Source organism: Vicia villosa, linkage group LG4 (assembly GCF_029867415.1).
Source record: "Vicia villosa cultivar HV-30 ecotype Madison, WI linkage group LG4, Vvil1.0, whole genome shotgun sequence".
NCBI lineage: Eukaryota > Viridiplantae > Streptophyta > Magnoliopsida > Fabales > Fabaceae > Vicia > Vicia villosa.
The window spans coordinates 142786723-142809907 of record NC_081183.1 but is presented as its reverse complement, the minus strand read 5'-3'; the positions used below and the strand labels follow the sequence as shown (position 1 = coordinate 142809907).

Here is a 23185-nt window from a genome sequence, read left to right as displayed (position 1 = left end):
TAGGGTCGGGTAGCCCGCAGCCCAGACAGGGCTGGGCCTGGGTAGTAAAAATGGAGCCCATTTAAAAATGGGCTTTTTTGGCCCGACCCTGAAAAGCCCGAGGCCCGCATGGGCCGACCCGTTTAGGGCCGGGTAGCCCATTTTGACAGCTCTACATATATGGGTTATAGAAAATATCGGATGATGGCTCATCCTCGTCCAAGATCAAGTTTGTTATGTGTGCAGGTGGTGTTTACACATGAGCTAAAGATAATGGACCTTGTTCATCGTCTTCCGGATCATCGTTCACCATGTGATCAACTTCCAGCTCTGGTTGTTTTTCTTTTTCATTAACGACGTCAACCTCGGCTTGTTCGTCGACAACGGGAACAATAACTTGTGACTCAATTATCCGTGATAGTTGAGGTTGTTAGAGGGTAACGTACGACTCTATACAATCGTACCCAAAATATTCATGACTACAAAATATATTTTGAAGATCCTGTTCATCTTGAACCTTAACTTGGAAAAACTTAATTGTGTTGTTCTAAAAAAAAGCAGGATGTTGGTAGAAAATTTGTGACACATGGTTACGTTCAAGCTTCGCCTCTAATCTTTGTTTGAAATAGGAGAAATTTACTTTTCCATTTAAATAAAAACGAGTATTTCTAGTGTTTTGAAATAGAAATCCGGCCATATCACAGTGGTATATCTCACCATTGATATGAACATTGATAACATATTATGGTGCAGAGGCCATTTTGTGTGTATTTTGCTGAGTGAATTCTTAGTTGTTTTGAGATTTGATGTGTATGCAAAACCATTTTAGTTAAAGTATATGAAAACATATATTGAGACACTAGATGAGACACATGCATGCAGGCTACATAGGGTGGCGCCTAGGTAAAATGTTCACAAATTGGCGCCATATGGGGTGGCACGCATATGTAGAAAGTTCACATGCACACGCCACATGGGGTGACGCTAATGTGCAGGCCTATTAGCCTATGCTGCATGCCTACACCTGCCACCTACCTGCCACAGATACCTACCAGCCCATATGCATGCACGTCTACACCTGCCACCTATCCCTATCAATCCAAGAATGCACGCCTACACCTGCCACATATACTTATCAGCCCATGCATGCACGCCTACACTTACCACATATCCCTATCAGCCCATGCATGCATATGTAACACCCGTATAATTCTAATATTAATTTAATTGGAATATTGAATTAATAATTAGAATTATAAAGATTTTGTGGAAATAATAGAAAATAATGGTTTATGGCATTTGGGCCATGTGAGTAAATAGTAAAAGAAGGGGGGGTGATTTTATAATCCTTTTACTAATTTTATTATTATTTTCATAAAACAATTGGGATTTGGGAAGGAAGAAAGAACGTGAAAGAACAGAGGTTTGGAACGAGGAACGTGAAGGAGAACTGTAGAGGGAGAGATCAAGGATAAAGAACAATTGTCTAAGGTAAGGGGAGACTCTCCATTTAATCTCTATTATCGTGTTATGGATAGTGATGTCGATTAGGAGTATTGTTTGGATAATTGATTCTGTATTCTGGATTTATGTTGTGTTCATCATTTAGATTGGATCTGTGGCTATTAAATCCCTAATAACTGAATAGATTTAGGGTATGATGAATGAATTCGATTATAGAATCATTCACTGTGATTGTTGGGTGAACTGTGTGATGTTATTATGTGAAATTTTCTGGTTTTGAGACCCAAATCGCAGGCTGTACAGGTGAAATCGCGAGGAAGACGAATGGGTAAGTTGCAGGTTTCTGTGAACTGCTGCCCATTTGCGTATGATACGCGTACGGTACGCGTATGGAGGGGGACGATACGCGTATGATACGCTCCCCAAGTGTGCATCAGGTTGCACCATCTGCTCATACGCGTATGGTACGCGTATGGTAACTGGCAGGTATGCGTATGGCAGGCTGATATGCGTATGCTTGTGTTTTGTGTGGAAATGTGGTTCTGCCCATACGCGTATGATACGCGTATGGTGTGTGTGTTTTGTGAAATTCTGACTCTGCTGGTACGCGTATGGTACGCGTATGGCCAGCGTGACTTGCAAAGTTTTGCTGTTTTGTGATTTTAAGAGTTCGGTAATGAGTGACTTTTAAAATGCTGATCTGTTTGGAATAATGTTTGATTTATGATGATTAAGATGAGATAAATCGTATGGTTGATGAATATATGATTTTATTTGAATGATGCAAATTGTACATATATTTGAACATACTTGATGATGATGATGTATGATGATGTATGAGTAAAGATGATGCTACTCATAGTGAGATGATGATGTTGGTATGTTATATATATATGTATGTGGTTGCATGCATTCATAATCATTGTTGTAGGCTGTATCCTAAGGATGAGGGGATTCAGTGAAGGGCAAGATTCCCATTGTGTGGAATCTGTGCTGGCATGGCCGTATCTGGATGATGATAGATCGGTCGGTGGATGATTTCCACTGGTGATGTTTGGTACCACATGCATAGTGTCAGTTTCATACATGTGCATGATTGTTTGTAACATGGTTATATATGTTATGTGATGATTATCTGTTATCTGTGGATGTTTAGTGATGATTATCTGAATAAGAACAATTGGGTGAATGATATAACTATGAAATGTTATTATTTATGATGCAATAACATTGGTTAACTGTGATGAGACTCACCCTTACTTGTTGTCATTTTCAGATTGAGGATAGCGGCGCGACTTGGTGTGGATTAGCCCATAAGTCGGTTTTTAGTAATAGTGTCGGTGTCATGCTCTGGTAGATGTAACACTGGGAACGCGTTGTTTTGGAGTTTGATTATAACCCTATTTTGTTTTGTTATTTGAAGTCTTATACATTAATGATGGATGTTTGACTTGATGAAGTATTTCCGCTGCGTAAAACATGAATTGATTAATGAGTTATGATATCAGGTGTTTTCAGTGAATGCATGATCTATACTGACGTGTGTTTTATTATTTATGTAATTGTGATGCCTCTCTGCATGTTTACTCTGATTAATAATTGTTTAAATGTCGCGGGTTATTAGATGGGTGTTACAATAGTGGTATCAGAGCATAGTCGGTCGTTGTGACCAGAGTCTTAGTGTCAGTGTCAGTCTTTCTGTGTATGCGACTAATACGAGTTATTTGTCGATACTTTTGTTCTGACTGGGTTGTTTGTGTTAAGCAGAACAATGGCTGGAAGAGGAGGAAGAAACGATGATGCTATCGCTGAGGCTCTGGGCATGATTGCTGGTGTGTTGGGAGGGAATGCCAATGGAGCTGCGATTGGTGCTGACAGGCAGCTGAACAGTTTTCAGAGGAACAATCCTCCATTGTTCAAGGGCACGCATGATCCTGAAGGTGCTCAGAAATGGCTTAAGGAGATCGAGAGGATTTTCAGAGTCATTGACTGTGCTGAAGATCTCAAAGTGAGATATGGCACCCACATGTTATCTGAGGAAGCTGATGATTGGTGGATGTCAACCAGAACTGAGCTGGATGCTGGTGGTACAGCAATTACCTGGACTGTATTCAGGAGGGAATTTCTCAGGAGGTATTTTCCTGAAGATGTCAGGGGAAGAAAGGAAGTTGAATTTCTGGCACTGGTTCAAGGCAATATGTCAGTACCGGAGTATGCGGCCAAGTTTGTGGAACTGGCAAGGTACTATGTGCACTATAATGATGATGAAGCCAGTGAGTTCTCAAAATGTGTCAAATTTGAGAATGGTCTTCGTGATGAGATCAAGCAGGGTATCAGGTACCAGAGAATCCGGAGGTTTGTTGATCTGGTAGATTGTAGCAGGATTTTTGAGGAAGATAACATCAAGCTGAGGTCATCTCACTCTCGCGAGTTGGTTGACAGAAAAGGGAAGAAACATATGGATAGAGGTAAGCCATATGGTAGAGGTAAACCTGCTGATTGGAAGAAACCCAGTGGGGGAGATTCCAGTGCTCGTATCAGATGTTACAATTGTGGTGAGATGGGACATCGTAGGAACGAGTGTAAGCTTGATCAGAAGAAGTGTTACAAGTGTGACCAAGTGGGTCATATTGCTGCTGACTGCAAGAAGAGGGTTGTGACTTGTTACAACTGTGGTGAAGAGGGTCACATCAGTCCTAATTGCCCTAAGCCAAAGAAGAACCAATCGGGAGGAAAGGTTTTTGCCTTGACCGGGTCAGAGACTACTCCAGAGGACAGGATGATTAAAGGTACGTGTTTCATTCATGGCACACCTTTAGTTGCGATTATTGATACTGGAGCAACTCACTCTTTTATTTCTTTGGATTGTGCTGAGAGGTTAAATCTTGAGATATCTGACATAAATGGAAGTATGGTTATTGACACTCCTGCGTCGGGTTCAGTAACTACTTCGTCTGCATGCTTGAATTGTCCAGTTGATATTTTTGGTAGAGAATTTGGGATGGACTTAGTGTGCCTTCCGTTGAAACAACTCGATGTAATCCTGGGAATGAACTGGTTGGAATTCAACCGTGTTCATATCAACTGTTTTGCGAAGACGGTGATTTTTCCTGAAGAGGTTAGTTCTGATAGTCTGGAAATGACAGCTAGACAGGTGAATGAGGCTATCGGAGATGGTGCAACAGTGTTTATGTTGTTTGCATTGATGAATGTGAAGGAGAAAATGGCGAGTAGCGAATTGCCTGTGGTGTGTGAGTTCCCAGAAGTTTTTCCAGAAGAGGTGAATGAATTGCCACCGGAAAGAGAAGTGGAGTTTTCTATTGATTTGGTTCCGGGAACTAGTCCAGTGTCGATGGCGCCGTATCGTATGTCGCCGTCTGAATTGGCTGAACTGAAGAAGCAGTTAGAGGAATTGCTTGAGAAGAAATTTATTCGTCCTAGTGTTTCGCCGTGGGGTGCGCCAGTGTTGTTGGTAAAGAAGAAAGAGGGTTCAATGAGGCTGTGTGTAGATTACAGACAATTGAACAAGGTTACTATCAAGAATCGGTATCCATTGCCGAGGATTGATGATTTGATGGATCAGTTGGTTGGGGCATGTGTATTTAGTAAAATTGATCTGAGGTCTGGGTATCATCAGATTCGTGTGAAAGACGACGATATTCAGAAGACTGCTTTTAGAACGAGGTATGGACATTATGAGTATTCTGTAATGCCGTTTGGAGTTACTAATGCACCTGGTGTTTTTATGGAATATCTGAACAGGATTTTTCATCCGTATCTCGACAAGTTTGTGGTGGTATTTATAGATGATATCCTGATATATTCTAAGAGTGAGAAAGAACATGCGGAACATCTCAGAACTGTGTTGGCGCTGTTGAAAGAGAAGCAACTTTTTGCCAAACTGTCGAAGTGTGAATTCTGGTTGGAAGAAGTCAGTTTTCTTGGACATGTGATTTCTAAGAATGGTATTGCTGTTGATCCTACAAAGATAGAAGCTGTGTCTCAGTGGGAAGCTCCGAAGTCAGTGTCAGAGATTCGTAGTTTTCTTGGTCTCGCAGGTTACTACAGAAAATTCATTGAAGGGTTTTCAAAGTTAGCATTACCGTTAACTAAATTAACCAGGAAGGGACAAGCTTTTATTTGGGATGCAAAGTGTGAAGAAGGATTCCAAGAGCTGAAGAGGAGATTGACTAGTGCTCCTATCTTGATTTTGCCGAATCCGACAGAATCATTTGTGGTTTATTGTGATGCGTCACTGATGGGTTTAGATGGTGTATTGATGCAGAATCAACAAGTGGTCGCTTATGCGTCGAGACAACTCAAAGTGCATGAAAGGAATTATCCGACTCATGATTTGGAGTTGGCAGCTGTGGTTTTTGTGTTGAAGTTGCGGCGACACTATTTGTATGGTTCGAGATTTGAGGTGTTCAGTGATCATAAGAGCCTGAAGTATCTCTTTGATCAGAAAGAGTTGAACATGAGGCAGAGAAGGTGGTTAGAATTTCTGAAGGATTATGATTTTGGTTTGAATTACCATCCGGGTAAGGCAAACGTGGTTGCTGATGCTTTGAGTAGGAAGACCTTGCATATGTCTATGCTAATGGTGAAGGAATTGGATTTGATTGAACAATTCAGAGACTTGAGTCTAGTGTGTGAAGGTACTCCTATTAGTGTCAAATTAGGTATGCTGAAGCTGACTAGTGGTATTCTTGAAGAAATCAGAGAAGGTCAGAAAGTTGATGTGGAATTGATTGATAAGTTGACTTTGGTTAATCAAGGCAAGAGTAGTGAATTCAGAGTCGACGAGAATAGTATACTGAGGTTTGGTGACCGAGTTTGTGTTCCTGATATTGATGAACTCCGAAAGCGTATTTTGGAAGAAGGACACCGTAGTGGATTGAGCATTCATCCTGGTGCTACCAAGATGTACCATGATTTGAGGAAGTTGTTTTGGTGGCCGGGAATGAAGAAGGAAATTGCGGAGTTTGTGTATTCTTGTTTGACTTGCCAGAAGTCAAAGATTGAGCATCAGAAACCGTCTGGGTTGATGCAACCGATGTTTATTCCTGAGTGGAAGTGGGATAGCATCTCAATGGATTTTGTGTCGGGTTTGCCAAGAACTGTCAGAAATTGTGAAGCTATCTGGGTCGTGGTAGACAGGTTGACGAAGTCTGCACATTTTATACCGGTGAGAATGGATTATCCGATGGAGAAGCTGGCTCAATTGTATATTGAGAAGATAGTGAGTCTGCATGGTATTCCTTCAAGTATCGTGTCAGACAGAGATCCGAGGTTTACATCTAAGTTCTGGGAAGGTTTGCAGAAAGCTTTGGGTACTAAGCTAAGATTGAGTTCTGCTTATCATCCGCAGACTGATGGACAGACTGAGAGGACAATTCAGTCATTAGAGGATTTGTTGCGGGCTTGTGTGTTGGAAAAAGGAGGTACTTGGGATAGTTATCTGCCTTTGATTGAGTTTACCTACAACAACAGTTATCATTCGAGTATCAGTATGGCTCCGTTTGAGGCTTTGTATGGTAGGAGGTGTAGGACGCCGTTGTGTTGGTACGAATCTGGTGAGAGTGCTGTGATTGGTCCAGAAATTGTACAACAGACTACAGGGAAGATTAAAATGATTCAGGAGAAGATGAAGGCTTCTCAGAGTCTTCAGAAGAGTTATCACGACAAAAGGAGGAAAACACTTGAGTTTCAAGAGGGAGATCATGTGTTTATGAGAGTTACTCCTATGACGGGGATTGGTCGAGCATTGAAGTCAAAGAAGTTGACTCTGTGTTTTATTGGACCATTTCAAATTTCTGAAAGAGTGGGAGAAGTGGCTTATCGTATCGCTCTACCGCCGATGCTTGCAAATTTACATGATGTGTTTCATGTGTCTCAGTTGAGGAAATACATTTCGGATCCGTCCCATGTGATCCAAGTAGATGATGTACAGGTGAAAGATAACTTGACGGTTGAGACTTTACCTGTGAGGATTGAAGATAGAAGACTGAAGCAATTGCGAGGCAAGGAAATAGCTTTGGTCAGAGTAGCTTGGGGAGGACCAGCTGAAGGCAATGTTACCTGGGAGTTAGAGAGTCAGATGAAGGACTCTTATCCAGAACTTTTTACATGAGGTATGTTTTCGAGGACGAAAACTCTTTTAGTGGGGGAGAGTTGTAACACCCGTATAATTCTAATATTAATTTAATTGGAATATTGAATTAATAATTAGAATTATAAAGATTTTGTGGAAATAATAGAAAATAATGGTTTATGGCATTTGGGCCATGTGAGTAAATAGTAAAAGAAGGGGGGGTGATTTTATAATCCTTTTACTAATTTTATTATTATTTTCATAAAACAATTGGGATTTGGGAAGGAAGAAAGAACGTGAAAGAACAGAGGTTTGGAACGAGGAACGTGAAGGAGAACTGTAGAGGGAGAGATCAAGGATCAAGAACAATTGTCTAAGGTAAGGGGGGACTCTCCATTTAATCTCTATTATCGTGTTATGGATAGTGATGTCGATTAGGAGTATTGTTTGGATAATTGATTCTGTATTCTGGATTTCTGTTGTGTTCATCATTTAGATTGGATCTGTGGCTATTAAATCCCTAATAACTGAATAGATTTAGGGTATGATGAATGAATTCGATTATAGAATCATTCACTGTGATTGTTGGGTGAACTGTGTGATGTTATTATGTGAAATTTTCTGGTTTTGAGACCTAAATCGCAGGCTGTACAGGTGAAATCGCGAGGAAGACGAATGGGTAAGTTGCAGGTTTCTGTGAACTGCTGCCCATTTGCGTATGATACGCGTATGGTACGCGTATGGAGGGGGACGATACGCGTATGATACGCTCCCCAAGTGTGCATCAGGTTGCACCATCTGCTCATACGCGTATGGTACGCGTATGGTAACTGGCAGGTACGCGTATGGCAGGCTGATACGCGTATGCTTGTGTTTTGTGTGGAAATGTGGTTCTGCCCATACGCGTATGATACGCGTATGGTGTGTGTGTTTTGTGAAATTCTGACTCTCCTGGTACGCGTATGGTACGCGTATGGCCAGCGTGACTAGCAAAGTTTTGCTGTTTTGTGATTTTAAGAGTTCGGTAATGAGTGACTTTTAAAATGCTGATCTGTTTGGAATAATGTTTGATTTATGATGATTAAGATGAGATAAATCGTATGGTTGATGAATATATGATTTTATTTGAATGATGCAAATTGTACATATATTTGAACATACTTGATGATGATGATGTATGATGATGTATGAGTAAAGATGATGCTACTCATAGTGAGATGATGATGTTGGTATGTTATATATATATGTATGTGGTTGCATGCATTCATAATCATTGTTGTAGGCTGTATCCTAAGGATGAGGGGATTCAGTGAAGGGCAAGATTCCCATTGTGTGGAATCTGTGCTGGCAGGGCCGTATCTGGATGATGATAGATCGGTCGGTGGATGATTTCCACTGGTGATGTTTGGTACCACATGCATAGTGTCAGTTTCATACATGTGCATGATTGTTTGTAACATGGTTATATATGTTATGTGATGATTATCTGTTATCTGTGGATGTTTAGTGATGATTATCTGAATAAGAACAATTGGGTGAATGATATAACTATGAAATGTTATTATTTATGATGCAATAACATTGGTTAACTGTGATGAGACTCACCATTACTTGTTGTCATTTTCAGATTGAGGATAGCGGCACGACTTGGTGAGGATTAGCCCATAAGTCGGTTTTTAGTAATAGTGTCGGTGTCATGCTCTGGTAGATGTAACACTGGGAACGCGTTGTTTTGGAGTTTGATTATAACCCTATTTTGTTTTGTTATTTGAAGTCTTATACATTAATGATGGATGTTTGACTTGATGAAGTATTTCCGCTGCGTAAAACATGAATTGATTAATGAGTTATGATATCAGGTGTTTTCAGTGAATGCATGATCTATACTGACGTGTGTTTTATTATTTATGTAATTGTGATGCCTCTCTGCATGTTTACTCTGATTAATAATTGTTTAAATGCCGCGGGTTATTAGAGGGGTGTTACAGCATACACCTGCCACATATCCCTCCACATGTGTGCATCAAGAAATCCCAAGTATCCCAAGGTGTTTGGTCCAATGGCATCTACGTAGAGTCAACCACCAATGAAATGTAGAAATTGGAAAGACTTTGCTCCAGAATAGCGTCAGATGTGGAAGAAGCGACACCAACATGTCCTACAATACCCTGTCGTGTCATTCGAAATGAAACCAACTCAAGAATATATGATTTGGTATATATTGGTTACCACGCGAGATTCCTTTTTGTCCGACCCATACTATTTGATTGACTCACGCCAACATACCTGCAATCAACAACCAACCCAACGATGACAACAAGCCGCTAACACCCAACCCCAATACCAGGACCCATACAAATACCAACCACGTACTCAAACTCAATACCAAGAACAAAGACGGTACAACTAACACTCCGATGCGGGCCCCTCCAAATCCCAACCTACCCCCGACTTGGGCCAACTGGCAGGTATGCGTATGGCAGGCTGATATGCGTATGCTTGTGTTTTGTGTGGAAATGTGGTTCTGCCCATACGCGTATGATACGCGTATGGTGTGTGTGTTTTGTGAAATTCTGACTCTGCTGGTACGCGTATGGTACGCGTATGGCCAGCGTGACTTGCAAAGTTTTGCTGTTTTGTGATTTTAAGAGTTCGGTAATGAGTGACTTTTAAAATGCTGATCTGTTTGGAATAATGTTTGATTTATGATGATTAAGATGAGATAAATCGTATGGTTGATGAATATATGATTTTATTTGAATGATGCAAATTGTACATATATTTGAACATACTTGATGATGATGATGTATGATGATGTATGAGTAAAGATGATGCTACTCATAGTGAGATGATGATGTTGGTATGTTATATATATATGTATGTGGTTGCATGCATTCATAATCATTGTTGTAGGCTGTATCCTAAGGATGAGGGGATTCAGTGAAGGGCAAGATTCCCATTGTGTGGAATCTGTGCTGGCAGGGCCGTATCTGGATGATGATAGATCGGTCGGTGGATGATTTCCACTGGTGATGTTTGGTACCACATGCATAGTGTCAGTTTCATACATGTGCATGATTGTTTGTAACATGGTTATATATGTTATGTGATGATTATCTGTTATCTGTGGATGTTTAGTGATGATTATCTGAATAAGAACAATTGGGTGAATGATATAACTATGAAATGTTATTATTTATGATGCAATAACATTGGTTAACTGTGATGAGACTCACCATTACTTGTTGTCATTTTCAGATTGAGGATAGCGGCACGACTTGGTGAGGATTAGCCCATAAGTCGGTTTTTAGTAATAGTGTCGGTGTCATGCTCTGGTAGATGTAACACTGGGAACGCGTTGTTTTGGAGTTTGATTATAACCCTATTTTGTTTTGTTATTTGAAGTCTTATACATTAATGATGGATGTTTGACTTGATGAAGTATTTCCGCTGCGTAAAACATGAATTGATTAATGAGTTATGATATCAGGTGTTTTCAGTGAATGCATGATCTATACTGACGTGTGTTTTATTATTTATGTAATTGTGATGCCTCTCTGCATGTTTACTCTGATTAATAATTGTTTAAATGCCGCGGGTTATTAGAGGGGTGTTACAGCATACACCTGCCACATATCCCTCCACATGTGTGCATCAAGAAATCCCAAGTATCCCAAGGTGTTTGGTCCAATGGCATCTACGTAGAGTCAACCACCAATGAAATGTAGAAATTGGAAAGACTTTGCTCCAGAATAGCGTCAGATGTGGAAGAAGCGACACCAACATGTCCTACAATACCCTGTCGTGTCATTCGAAATGAAACCAACTCAAGAATATATGATTTGGTATATATTGGTTACCACGCGAGATTCCTTTTTGTCCGACCCATACTATTTGATTGACTCACGCCAACATACCTGCAATCAACAACCAACCCAACGATGACAACAAGCCGCTAACACCTAACCCCAATACCAGGACCCATACAAATACCAACCACGTACTCAAACTCAATACCAAGAACAAAGACGGTACAACTAACACTCCGATGCGGGCCCCTCCAAATCCCAACCTACCCCCGACTTGGGCCAACTTGACGAATATAATCCTAACGACCCACTCATCCTACAAACGTCACATCACCGTAGTACCCACAAAACATATGGCTTCAACACACCACAAGAAACATTGTCTTTTTTCCAAGCCGATTCAACTTCTAGTGCTACCGACCAACCATCGATTCCCCATCCCCCACCACGACAAAACCTTGACGACACGGGCAACCAACTTTTTGACAGTGGATATTCGGGATAATTTGGTGATCTGACGGATTACATGGACGCTAAGCGCATTGAGGATGTACTATGAGGATCATCGACCCAAACACAATAGGAACCTCAAAGGGTTAGGGGTCAACGACTTATGAGAGCGCCTCGATGCAGAACCCATGACCGTTACAGTGATCCGGAACATTAAAATATATGTATTTCTTATTCCCCAAATGTAATGGTTTTTTTATAATTCAATAGTAATACCTTTTTTTTAAAATATTAAATATTTTATATTAATTCAATAAAATCAAAAAAATTAATTATACACATAGACGCCATATGAAATGGCGCGTCCTAAAGTCATTGCACTTATGCGCCATCTCATATGGCTTGTACACATAATGCCATACACGTAGGCGCCATCCTACATGACGTGTACACATATTTTCAAACCCAAACTTGGTTATTTGGGTAATTTTTTTTTGAAAAATTGATTATTTGGGTAATTAATTTGAAAAAACAATCGTGGTTTTACTATTTTTCAATGAAAATATGATAAGTGTATAACTTCCTCTTACACATATGTAATTTCTTTTTCGTGTTTTCACTCCCAAAATAATATTTAAGAACACTTGTCATATTTTCATTGAAAAATAGTACATAAAGAATTCTATCTAAGTTCTCTCCTATCTTTTTATTCTTCTAAAAATTGATCAAAATAAGCACTAAAAAGATGAAATTCTTCTAAAATTAATTCATAAAACACTCATTAATCTAATAAGGCAAAATACTCTTTTTGGTCCCGTATGTTAACCTTGGGCTTCATTTTGATCTCTTAACTTCAAAAAGTTCCATATTGGTCCTTTAACTCTTCAAAATGTGTTATTTTAGTCCTTTTTGTCATATTAGCGACGAAAAAACTCAAATCGATCGCTAAAGCAGTCGCTAATATGACAAAAAGGACTAAATTGACACCTTTTGAAGAGTTAAGGGACCAATATGAAACTTTTTGAAGTTAAGGGACCAAAATGAACCCCGAGGTTAACATACGGGACCAAAAAAGGTATTTTTCCATCTAATAATAAGCAATGTGCTCATGTATCTTTACATTCCCTCATGCATTGATCCCACATTTCTTTTCTCTCTTCTGCATTTTTGGGTTTCAAAATGTTTTCGTCGCTGTCACTTTTGTATGACTACCATTTCTTAAGGAATGTATAAGGAAAAAAAACAAAAGAAATAAGTGAAAGAGATAAAGAAGATACATGAGAAGGTTAAAGCCATGAGAAAATTAAGGGTTTTATTATGGGGAAACAGAGGAACACTTTGGATGAACAAGGTGATTTGAAATGAAAGAAGGAAAACCTTTAAATAAAGGGACCATTTGAATAGTCGTGTGGAAGTGGAACGATTAGTGGGGTCAAATTCCCATAAAAATCATCATTACTTGAGGAAATAGAAAGTATGTCCGTAAAGCCACGTCTCTTCACATGCAACGCTAGTCCACGTCACATGATCCGGGTTGATTATGAAGTGTGTTAGATAGATGAGTTCACAACCCGGACTCGGGATAAAAAGTTTCAGATTTCTTTTGTCCAAACACTTCACTCCTTTGGACTTCGTGCCCAGGGGGCTTATGTACATCTCAAAATATTTTATCAGGGTCAGGATGTGAATTCGAACAGAGAATGGAATATAGGCCAATATACAAGACTGTTCTTAATGACCAGATCCAACCACTCATCTAGGTCTTAGCCAGGTATAAAGTCGGATGGGGTTAGCCTATCGCAGACGTGTCAAGGTGTAGTCTTGGGCCTGTTAAGCTAAATAGGATGCCGAGTATGAGATTGGCCTGCTAATGTGATTTACATGAAATCGTATCAGATGGGAGCAAGAGTCGTAACTGTAGGTTGATGACAAGACAAACTTTACATAACTTTGATTACGTGTGTTTATGGCTACGACGACCCTTACAGACCCATGAATGAAAGAGAGATACAAAGAGACAATGGTAAGCTATCAGAGGCCTATATAAGAACACTTGCATTAATAAAAACGACATGGAAATAACATCCAGAACAAACACATGGAGACATATATTGTCATACATTTGAGGCTCTTCTTGACCATATAACAGAAGAAGCAAGAACGGAATCAATTATTTTTTAATAGTTGGAATTTATTTTCTAAAAAAACCGAATTAAACCGGTCCTTACTTTCCTAGAGCAAACCGGTCCAGACATAGGTCGGTCCACTTAAAAAAAACACTTCTATCTTATTCAGATTACACATCGCAAATTAAAAACACCGCATAATTCCCAAATCTGCTTCGTTTGCATACGCAGATTAGCTCTAGATTCCGGTCCTTATCCCCGAGATCCACAACAAACCCTAACTTCAACCACCACGTTCACCAACCCAGAATCAAAATTCAGGTCACCATTTTCTGAATCCGTTATTCTATTTTTCATAGATTCCTTTTCATTTCTTAATTCAATTTAGTTTTTTCTCCTCTAAAGTTGATTAGGATTATGATTTTTACTCTTTTAGAGTTTTTTTTATGTATATTATTGAAGGTTTGTTCGAATTTAGGTTTAGTAATTGCATTTTTTAGGCTAAAGTGGCTAGGTTTTAGAATTTTTGATGTTTTTATTTTTTTAAAATTTAATGAATTTAATAAACTTATTTTGGGAATTTTGTTTAATGGAATAGATATCAAGTATCAATTGGTGAAAGGAAGCAGGGAAGATGGCTCAATATCATTGGGATGGAATGGAGTATGTTGTAGATGATAATGAAATGACAGAGGTGGAAGATGATATGTATTTCCGTGGGAGAGCACTCGGTGAATCTGATTCTGATGAAGATGACGATGATGAATATGACCCTTTGGTTTGTTTTTTTGAGTCTTTTTTAGCTATAAGTCTTTGTTAACATTTGAATTTGAGATTTTTCATTTTGGTGGGATGTTTGTTCTTTTCCACCGGGAAGCGTTTTTAGGATGTTATGTGTAAATTACTGTTTTTGAATGGCATTTGTATTAGTATTATTGCTGCTTTCTAGTTTGACTCCTTATTCATATGCTGATATTTACTACCATGTGGAAATTGACATTCTCTTTCCTGCTGCCTGTACTTTTTTTGGATGGGGGCTTTACGTTCTTTATAACAGGAAAACAAAATAACAGATACAACTGCAGCTGAAGCTAGGAGGGGAAAGGATATCCAAGGTATACCTTGGGATAGACTGAGTATTAGTCGTGAGAAATATAGACAAACAAGACTAGAGCAGTACAAAAACTATGAAAATATACCACAATCAGGGGAGCTATCAGAGAAGGTAAATATGTCTTGCTTAGAGCTTGGAGTTATATGAGTATTGTTTTTGAGAATATATTTTGACCCTATACCTTTTTTCTTCGATCTACAGGAATGCAAAGTAACCCATAAAGGGGGAATGTATTATGATTTCTGGCAAAACACGAGATCTGTGAAGTCAACTATACTTCATTTCCAAGTAAGTTAGTTCTAAGTTATTTGCCTTTGATTTAAATTGTATGAGGATCAGTGTGTTAAGGTTTGTTTTGTCTATGTTCCATGTTATCTTGCCTCTTGTGGATAGATATGTACCTGCATTTATACCTGTGCAATGTTGTTTTGTCATGTGGGAAGAAAGCTAACGTCTTTCAATTTACATCTAACACTGGATAATGCAGTTGCTGTCACTAATTTAATTAATATTAGTTTGAAACTTTTAATTTATCAATTGCAGTTGAGAAACTTAGTTTGGTCGACATCTAAACATGATGTATATCTTGTTGCACATTACTCAATTGTTCACTGGTCTTCATTAAGTTCTAAGAGAACTGAAGTTTTGAATGTATCCGGGCATGTTGCTCCATGTGAGGTAATAATTTTTGCCTTTGGATTGTTTTTGCTGTTAAAGTATCACTTAGGAAAAACTATGAATTTTGAAAAGTGTGTTGCTGACAGAAACATCCAGGAAGCCTCTTGGAGGGTTTTACTCAGACACAAATTAGTACCCTGGCTGTACGAGATAACTTGTTGATTGCTGGAGGTTTTCAAGGAGAGCTTATTTGCAAGGTACATCCTATTTACTTATATAGAGGTATCATTACATTTTTCTTATTATTTAATGGATTTACTTAAGCTACAACTCTACGTCTCTACCACTTTCCGTTTTGATATGTTTACTGAGATATATAAAATAACAATTTTCCCTACTTTAATTGCACAAATTGGTGTTTTGATATTGTTCTAACATATTATGTGATATCGTATAGATGCTCACCTTTGTTTTTTAGACAGGGTTGAGCTAACTTTTTAATATGATTAGTTAAGATTATAGGGATTAAAAGTGGAAATAATTTGAGGATATCTTTATTTTGTTTATTTATCTTTGATCTTCCAAATTGACGTGTTTGTCTATATTTTCCTATTATTTGATGACACATTATGCCTTGCAGTACTTAGATCGACCCGGGGTTAGCTTTTGTTCCCGAACTACATATGAGGACAATGCAATCACAAACGCAGTTGACATTTATGAGCATCCTAGGTCTTTATTTTCATGCATATCCTTCCATTCCCTCCTTTTATTTTATATATAAATATTTTGGGCTATTAAATTGTTGATATGGTGATAGTAATCACTAGCACGACTCTTAATGATGACTACGTAATAACAATCAATTCATCTGTCAGTGGAGCTGTTCATTTCATGGCTTCCAACAATGACGGCGGAATCAGAGACTTTGATATGGAGAAATTTCAGCTTACAAAACACTCATGTTTTCCTTGGCCAGTAAATGTAAGTTGTCTTTCTACTTGACTTTCCATGGTTGAAATAATAGATATAGTCATAGTTGTCAATATCAGTAAATAGCCCGTAGGAGACAGTATTTTTTTGATATCTTCTCATCAGTTTGTAGCTGGAATCTGTTCCCGTAAACTATTTTTTACTCCAGGTATTTGATTGTTGAATATCCTTTTTGGTTAATTTGGGAGGAGGGAAAGTGAGTGTGTTCATATGTGCCGATATGTCTCTTGAAACTTAGAAGTACTAAGTTATAGATTAGATAAGCTAAGACAATGTGTGGGAGTTTGAGGAGGGGGATTTGGGAAGAAGGACGGATGAAACTCATGAAAGGAAAAAAGAAGGAAGGTTTCTCTCTCTTTTCCTCTCCTTCCCCCAAAGCCTTCCCCTCCCCTCCCCTCCAAACTTCTAATCAGATTCAGGTTTAAGTTTTGGTACTGACCAAGGAATTAATATTAATCCCTTAGTTGGTGTTATTTCTCATCTTTCTTGAAACCTTAGATCCATCTATTTTTCGCTATTGAAGATGGGTACATAAAAGAAGAAATTCCAGGGTAAGTTTGGTTTAAGGTTTTCATTTCTTGTTTTCACTTTTAATTATAATTATAAAAATGAGATAGAATTAGAAAGGACAATATTAGAGAGAGTTGAGGTAGCATTATCGTAGAAAAGATGGTAGACACTTGACTTAGGTGGTTTGGACCCATAGAAAGAGAAGACTTGACGTTTCTGCAGTAGTGAATGTAGCTTAGATTAAGAAGTCCAAACATGAGAGGCAAAGGAAGACTTAGAAAAACTAAAAGGGAAACTATTAAGAAAGATTGAAAAATTAATGAATTGGATAAAAACACGTTATATGATAAACCATTTTGATGTCGTTTGATATATGTAACAAACTCCATTTAGTGGGATAAAGCTTGGTGGTTTAAAACAGGAAAAAAATAATTTCTATACAGTGAAGGTGTAATTTTTTTACGCACACATTCGTCAAATCATGCCTAGTAGATATTTGTAGAGATATTTTAGGAATTAGTCTAAAAAAAGTGGCATCATACAGTGATTTGATCTGATGCATGTGTAAAAAAGGTTTTACACTGTCATGTATACAACTTAAATCATCAAAACAAACCTTCAAAACATTTCTGTAAGACAAGAAAACAGGAACAGACTGGAGAGGGCAAGGGATACATGTATATGAACGGAGAACGAGGAATGTTTTAAGGAAGAAATGAAGAGAGTGCAGTAGAATGTATGCGTGGTCATAAAGGCTTTGAAATGAATATTATGCATTGTTGATTGTAAAAGAAAATTAGAAAACATTAGTGTACATAATTTTGTGTTGGTGTACATATGTTTTATCATTGCATAGGAAAGTTTCTTATTCAACTTTGTCTTGTCTTAATTGAAGTATAATTTCAATCCTCATCAGAGTTTAAAAATATATATTATATATATTTAAACATAATATATTCTTAATTTTCTCTTGACTCGTGGTTCCCACTCTGCTAGTACTCAAAGGTGTTATATTAATTTTTGTCCATTGTAACTGCAGCATACTTCATTGAGCCCTAATGGGAAACTACTCGCAATTGTTGGAGACAACCCGGAAGGGTTACTGGTGGATTCTCAAACCGGAAAGGTTTACATATTTATTTTGTATATTCATCAAACACTCTATATATGATGTGTAAGAGTGCCGGTCTATTTGTCAATTGTCGACGAGCTATTAATATCAAACTTCAATTTTGATTGTGTATGTAGACTATCGCAACTCTATGCGGACACTTGGATTATTCATTTGCATCTGCATGGCATCCTGATGGTTGCATTTTTGCCACTGGGAACCAAGATAAAACTTGTCGCATTTGGGATGTTCGGAATCTATCAAAGTCTGTTGCTGTTCTCAAGGGAAACCTCGGAGCTATACGCTCAATACGCTTCACATCTGATGGACGGTACATGGCAATGGCTGAGCCGGCCGACTTCGTGCATGTCTATGATGCAAAACAGGGATTTGAAAAGGAGCAACAAATAGACTTTTTTGGAGAGGTCTCAGGTGTATCTTTTAGCCCAGACACAGAATCACTTTTTATTGGCGTTTGGGATCGTACCTATGGAAGTCTCCTTCAGTTCAATCGACGCAGAAACTATATGTATCTTGACTACCTGTAAATTTGTAACTTTGTGAATACATTCAACTCATGTATTTGTCTAGTATTTAGGAGTCTGAGTGTTTTGGCAGTATCTGTAATACCAAGGGGAGTAAAAAGAAGAAAGGTGAACTGACATGGCTCATCATATAGTGTAAAACATGGCTTGAGGATGTTACGGTGTTTGTTGTTGTACAACCATGTTAAATAATTATTAAAGAAAGTGACGGAATTATGAACACCGTGCTTATACATGTTTTTGGTTTTGGTTGGTTACATCTTTATACAATTTGTGTTCTGTTGTTATTCCATTGTTAGAATGAGACCCATTGGCTTATATTGTTAGAATTAGATTTTTTTTAGCAAATAAAAATTAGATATTAAGTTGCATATATCGTTAAAAAATATATAACTTTGATGGCATCAAATTGCAGCAACACTTCGGAAGTTATGCATTAACATAAATTTCTCTCACAATCTAATTCTCGACTTTTTTCATTAAAATCAATTTCAAAAAAGAACACTCACCTAAAAATTGTTCACGGTAAATTCAATACATACAAACATTGGAGATGCAAATCAAATTTTCTTTCTTATATGTTAACAAAACTCATCTAAAAGTATGAATTTAACCCTTTATACATGATGGAGTACTCGTGTTCTTTCTTAGGTCTGCATGATTCCTTCATCAATTTCTTCTTCTTCCACAGTCTCTAGAATTTGTTTCAAAATGTTTTCTTCCTCTGCTTCAAGCTTTTGCATACACTGTTCAAAAGCAGAAACTAACTCTGGACTAAATATAGAATCCTCATTAGATTCATTTTCATTCCTAATGTTTGTTGAAGGATAGCTTCCGAATTTCGGTGTAACATAGGATCCAGGAGAGTAGATTCCATCTGCAGGAAGCCATTCTTTAAGACTACCAATGGCTGGAGATTCACCAATGGCTGGAGCTTCAACATCGGATGGAATTCTAAGAGATTCTAGTCTATTTGCTATAGCCTTTCTCTTATTTCCCTTCTCAAGCATTCTTGTTTTATGACTTTGAAACACTTCTTCATTCTTGTTTAACCATAATGGTTGCATTTTCTCAATGCAAGAATCTTGATCCTGGGATAACCAAATTTAGATACAAATGTCAGTTCAGTGGTAAGAGTTTGATCTTGTAATTTCAAGAGATAGAATTCAAATCCTCTCGAAAAAAACCATAAAAACGGCCGTACTCGTTAGTGTCACTTTAATTAATAATAGTTTTCCGTATCATACCTGAATTTCCATTTTGATTATCGAGGCATCATCATCATCTTCTTCGTTATGAAACTCAATTGGTTGAACAATTTGAGATTCCTTCAACCAAATTCTATTAACCATATCATCATATTCCTCAACTGTGTGAAAACTCCTATTACCAACAACATCCTTAGATCCCAAGTCATCTTTTTCTTCAAAACCAGATAGATTCTCCTGTTCCAACTTGTCAATAACCTCAGAACTTTCATCCTCAATAGAAAATTTTGAAGTAGTGTTGGAACTTAAGCTCTTAGAATGCAATTTATTGGATACTTTGTTTGCTGTGCAGAGAAGAGAAAGGTAGCGGTCACTATTACCACTAGTTGAGATGATTAAATCTTCAAGCAAAGGAATACTATTGGATCTTTGATTTCTCTCTTCATGGTAACTGATTGATCTTGCTATAATAAGTTTTGAAGAAAGGCACCCCATGGTATAAATATCTAAGGAACACTTTCACACCTGATCACAAGATTGAAAGAAAAAATATATATAAACAAGAAGGCTTGCCGTAAAACCTTAGGATGCTTTTCGAGTTAAATTGATTTTGGCTTCAGAATTGATTATAACGTAAAGTTGTAATTTATATTTAATGTTCAAAAGCAGAAAATAAACAAACTCATGAGTCTAGAGGATTGAATACTTACCAGTAATTGATGACAAAGCTCAAATCCACACCTGCAAAAGGATCAAAAGAGGGTTTAAGGATCCATGAATATTTATCGGCTTTGACTTATGGCAATAAAAGCTTAATGGTATGAACATGAAACCAAAAAAACTTTTCAGATGAAAGCAAAATCCAGCAAGGCACCTTTAAGACACTTTTTACTTTTCAGCTCTATGCTTTAAATGTAAAGCCAAGCTTTAAAAGCTTAATTTTATTACCTGATATATATATTTTAGTACCTCATGACCATGTAGCTAGAATGAATGATGAACATGCCATGAAATTTTTAGATTAAACAATATTGTGTTGAACTATGTTTTCTTCTTTAGACTAAACTAGTGGAGTTGTTTGATTTGAAAATCTGAGTGGTTTATGAAATTGGTATAACATACACCAACGAGGACAAATGGTTTTAATTTTTTATTTTTTTTACATAAAGAGCTTTAGATGATTTGGATTTTGGAAACTTGTCAAGCTCAACGAATCTTAGACGAGTGTTTACTGATTACCTACATATTATCCATTAAAGATGTTCTCATATTGACATCGGCAATTGAGTTAATTATAAGACCCACGACTTCTTATCGTGTGAGCCAAGTTTTTTATATTCTTCAAGTTCTGATTGATTGATTAAAATAAAAATGATTTTGATATAAATATTAAATTATTTTTTAGATTTAAAAGAAAACATGAACTATAATTATAAAATCTTAGATACTATAAACTATATATTTTTATTAGAAATTATTTTCTTCAAAAGTTAATTAAAATACCTTTACAGTTAAACACATTTTTTTGACAAATAATTTGAAAAAAACTTGCACATTTTAAAAAAATCTTAAGCAACTGAGTCTTAGGTAAGCCTAAAAAATGATTTTGGTGGCATCTGTTTCTTTCTAGTATAAATTTGTTAATTGCGCAGTGCTCAATGTAAACTGCATAATAAACAATTTCATTTTTTAATCCAGAATTTGTGTACATAAATATTTTCTCGCTAAGGATTAACTAACCCTGTACACCGGTTTTTCGGCCAACATTAATTGACCAGCTTGTGGAATAATTAGAATAACAAAGAATGTGCCTGTGTTATATGAGTGGAGGTGCACTATTTGTAATAAATTTTTTAAATAAAAGATAAGAGGATTAAATATGGATCATAATAAATAATTTTGATGAAGTCACGTTTAAACAATGATAATAAATATTTATCAAGATTAATATCATAATTTTGATAAAGTCACGTTTAAACAATGATAATAAATAGTATTCATCAGGATTAAATATTAAATTTAATTGTTAACATTATACACAAAAAATTACACCACAAATTACACTGGCTCAATAATTTTATTTTAAATATTTTTTTAAAAAATCAACTATTGGATTGAAATATAATATCATATATATGATACTTATAAAATTTATAACGTTAATTTTGATGGTACATATAATATTATCAATACAATATTAATGTTTTTTTTTTTAAAAATATTCTCTATTATTTATTTCTCCCACTTTTTTAATAATTTTTTTAATTTCTTTTTTATATGTCATTAATGATAAACAAATTCGTAAAAATATGCATTTATTTTTCAAATAAAATTATTACACATCTTAAATTACGTGAAATGACATCATATAATTTAAGATAATATTAATAATTTTTTGTGATAAGATAATTTTCTATCCTTTATTAGGAGATTTTTTTTGAAAATCGATTTGATTTGTCTAATTTTATATTTGTTTGGCTGCTCGAAATCTTCTCATATCTTATATACTTTTTCTATTATTATTATTATTATTATTATTATTATAATTTGTCTTTTAATAATTTTCTATTATCTTTCAAAATTAATAGTTATATAATTTGAAACGAAAATATTATTTTAAGTGAGTCAAATATGTTTTATTAGACTTAAAAAAAAGAAGGCAATTTTACTATTAATTTTGAGTACATAAAAGTCCAGTCAGCATAAGGAGGCTGCCTGAGACAACATAACATATTTTGATAATCAAATCAAACATGGTTCGGTCCCACGACTAATTACAAATTTGAAATTTGAAATTAAAGTAATGCATTAAATAATGTACACTAACCTTTGTAAATGATATGCTGGCTAACCCAAAATGTATGTTACATCATCGGCAAGAAAAATATGAATTGTGTACAGCAAATAATGATATTTAACCGTGATCAAACAATTATGTATTATTGCTCAAAAAAAAAAAAACAATTATGTATTAACTCTGAAGTAATTATGTTTGAGATGATCTATACTGAATGTAAATATCTTTTAGATAATGTCATATTGTCTTCTTTATAAAAAAAAATTATTTTTTAAGTTAGTTGAATAATAATTAATATATACTAAATAAATCGATTATTCAATAAATTTAAAAGTCAACTTTCTCTTATAAATAGGACTAGAGGAAA

General features: G+C 36.5%; 2 protein-coding genes across 4 annotated transcripts; one reads left to right on the top strand and one right to left on the bottom strand.

Moving 5' to 3' along the window:
* The first annotated feature begins 14084 nt into the window (after nucleotides 1-14084).
* LOC131595351 (uncharacterized WD repeat-containing protein C2A9.03-like) lies at nucleotides 14085-19048 on the top strand. Its single transcript, XM_058867686.1, has 10 exons — nucleotides 14085-14243; nucleotides 14521-14700; nucleotides 14980-15147; nucleotides 15238-15324; nucleotides 15580-15714; nucleotides 15801-15911; nucleotides 16295-16386; nucleotides 16533-16638; nucleotides 18197-18283; nucleotides 18406-19048. The coding sequence occupies exons 2-10, from the start codon at nucleotides 14557-14559 to the stop codon at nucleotides 18814-18816; spliced, it is 1341 nt and encodes a 446-aa protein (XP_058723669.1). The 5' UTR covers nucleotides 14085-14243; nucleotides 14521-14556; the 3' UTR covers nucleotides 18817-19048.
* Nucleotides 19049-19194: 146 nt separating this feature from the next.
* On the bottom strand, nucleotides 19195-21198 carry LOC131595352 (uncharacterized). 3 transcript variants are annotated; one of them, XM_058867688.1, is made up of 4 exons: nucleotides 20970-21198; nucleotides 20732-20762; nucleotides 20061-20546; nucleotides 19195-19904 (listed from the first exon to the last, which is right to left on the bottom strand). In XM_058867688.1, exons 3-4 carry the CDS (start codon nucleotides 20514-20516, stop codon nucleotides 19461-19463), a joined length of 900 nt encoding a protein of 299 aa, XP_058723671.1. In that variant the 5' UTR covers nucleotides 20517-20546; nucleotides 20732-20762; nucleotides 20970-21198; the 3' UTR covers nucleotides 19195-19460. The 3 variants fall into 3 exon arrangements, with proteins under 3 accessions (XP_058723671.1, XP_058723672.1, XP_058723670.1); XM_058867689.1 differs by having other exon boundaries at nucleotides 20991-21198; XM_058867687.1 differs by lacking the exon at nucleotides 20970-21198 and having other exon boundaries at nucleotides 19196-19904; nucleotides 20732-20952.
* Between the last annotated feature and the right edge of the window lie 1987 nt (nucleotides 21199-23185).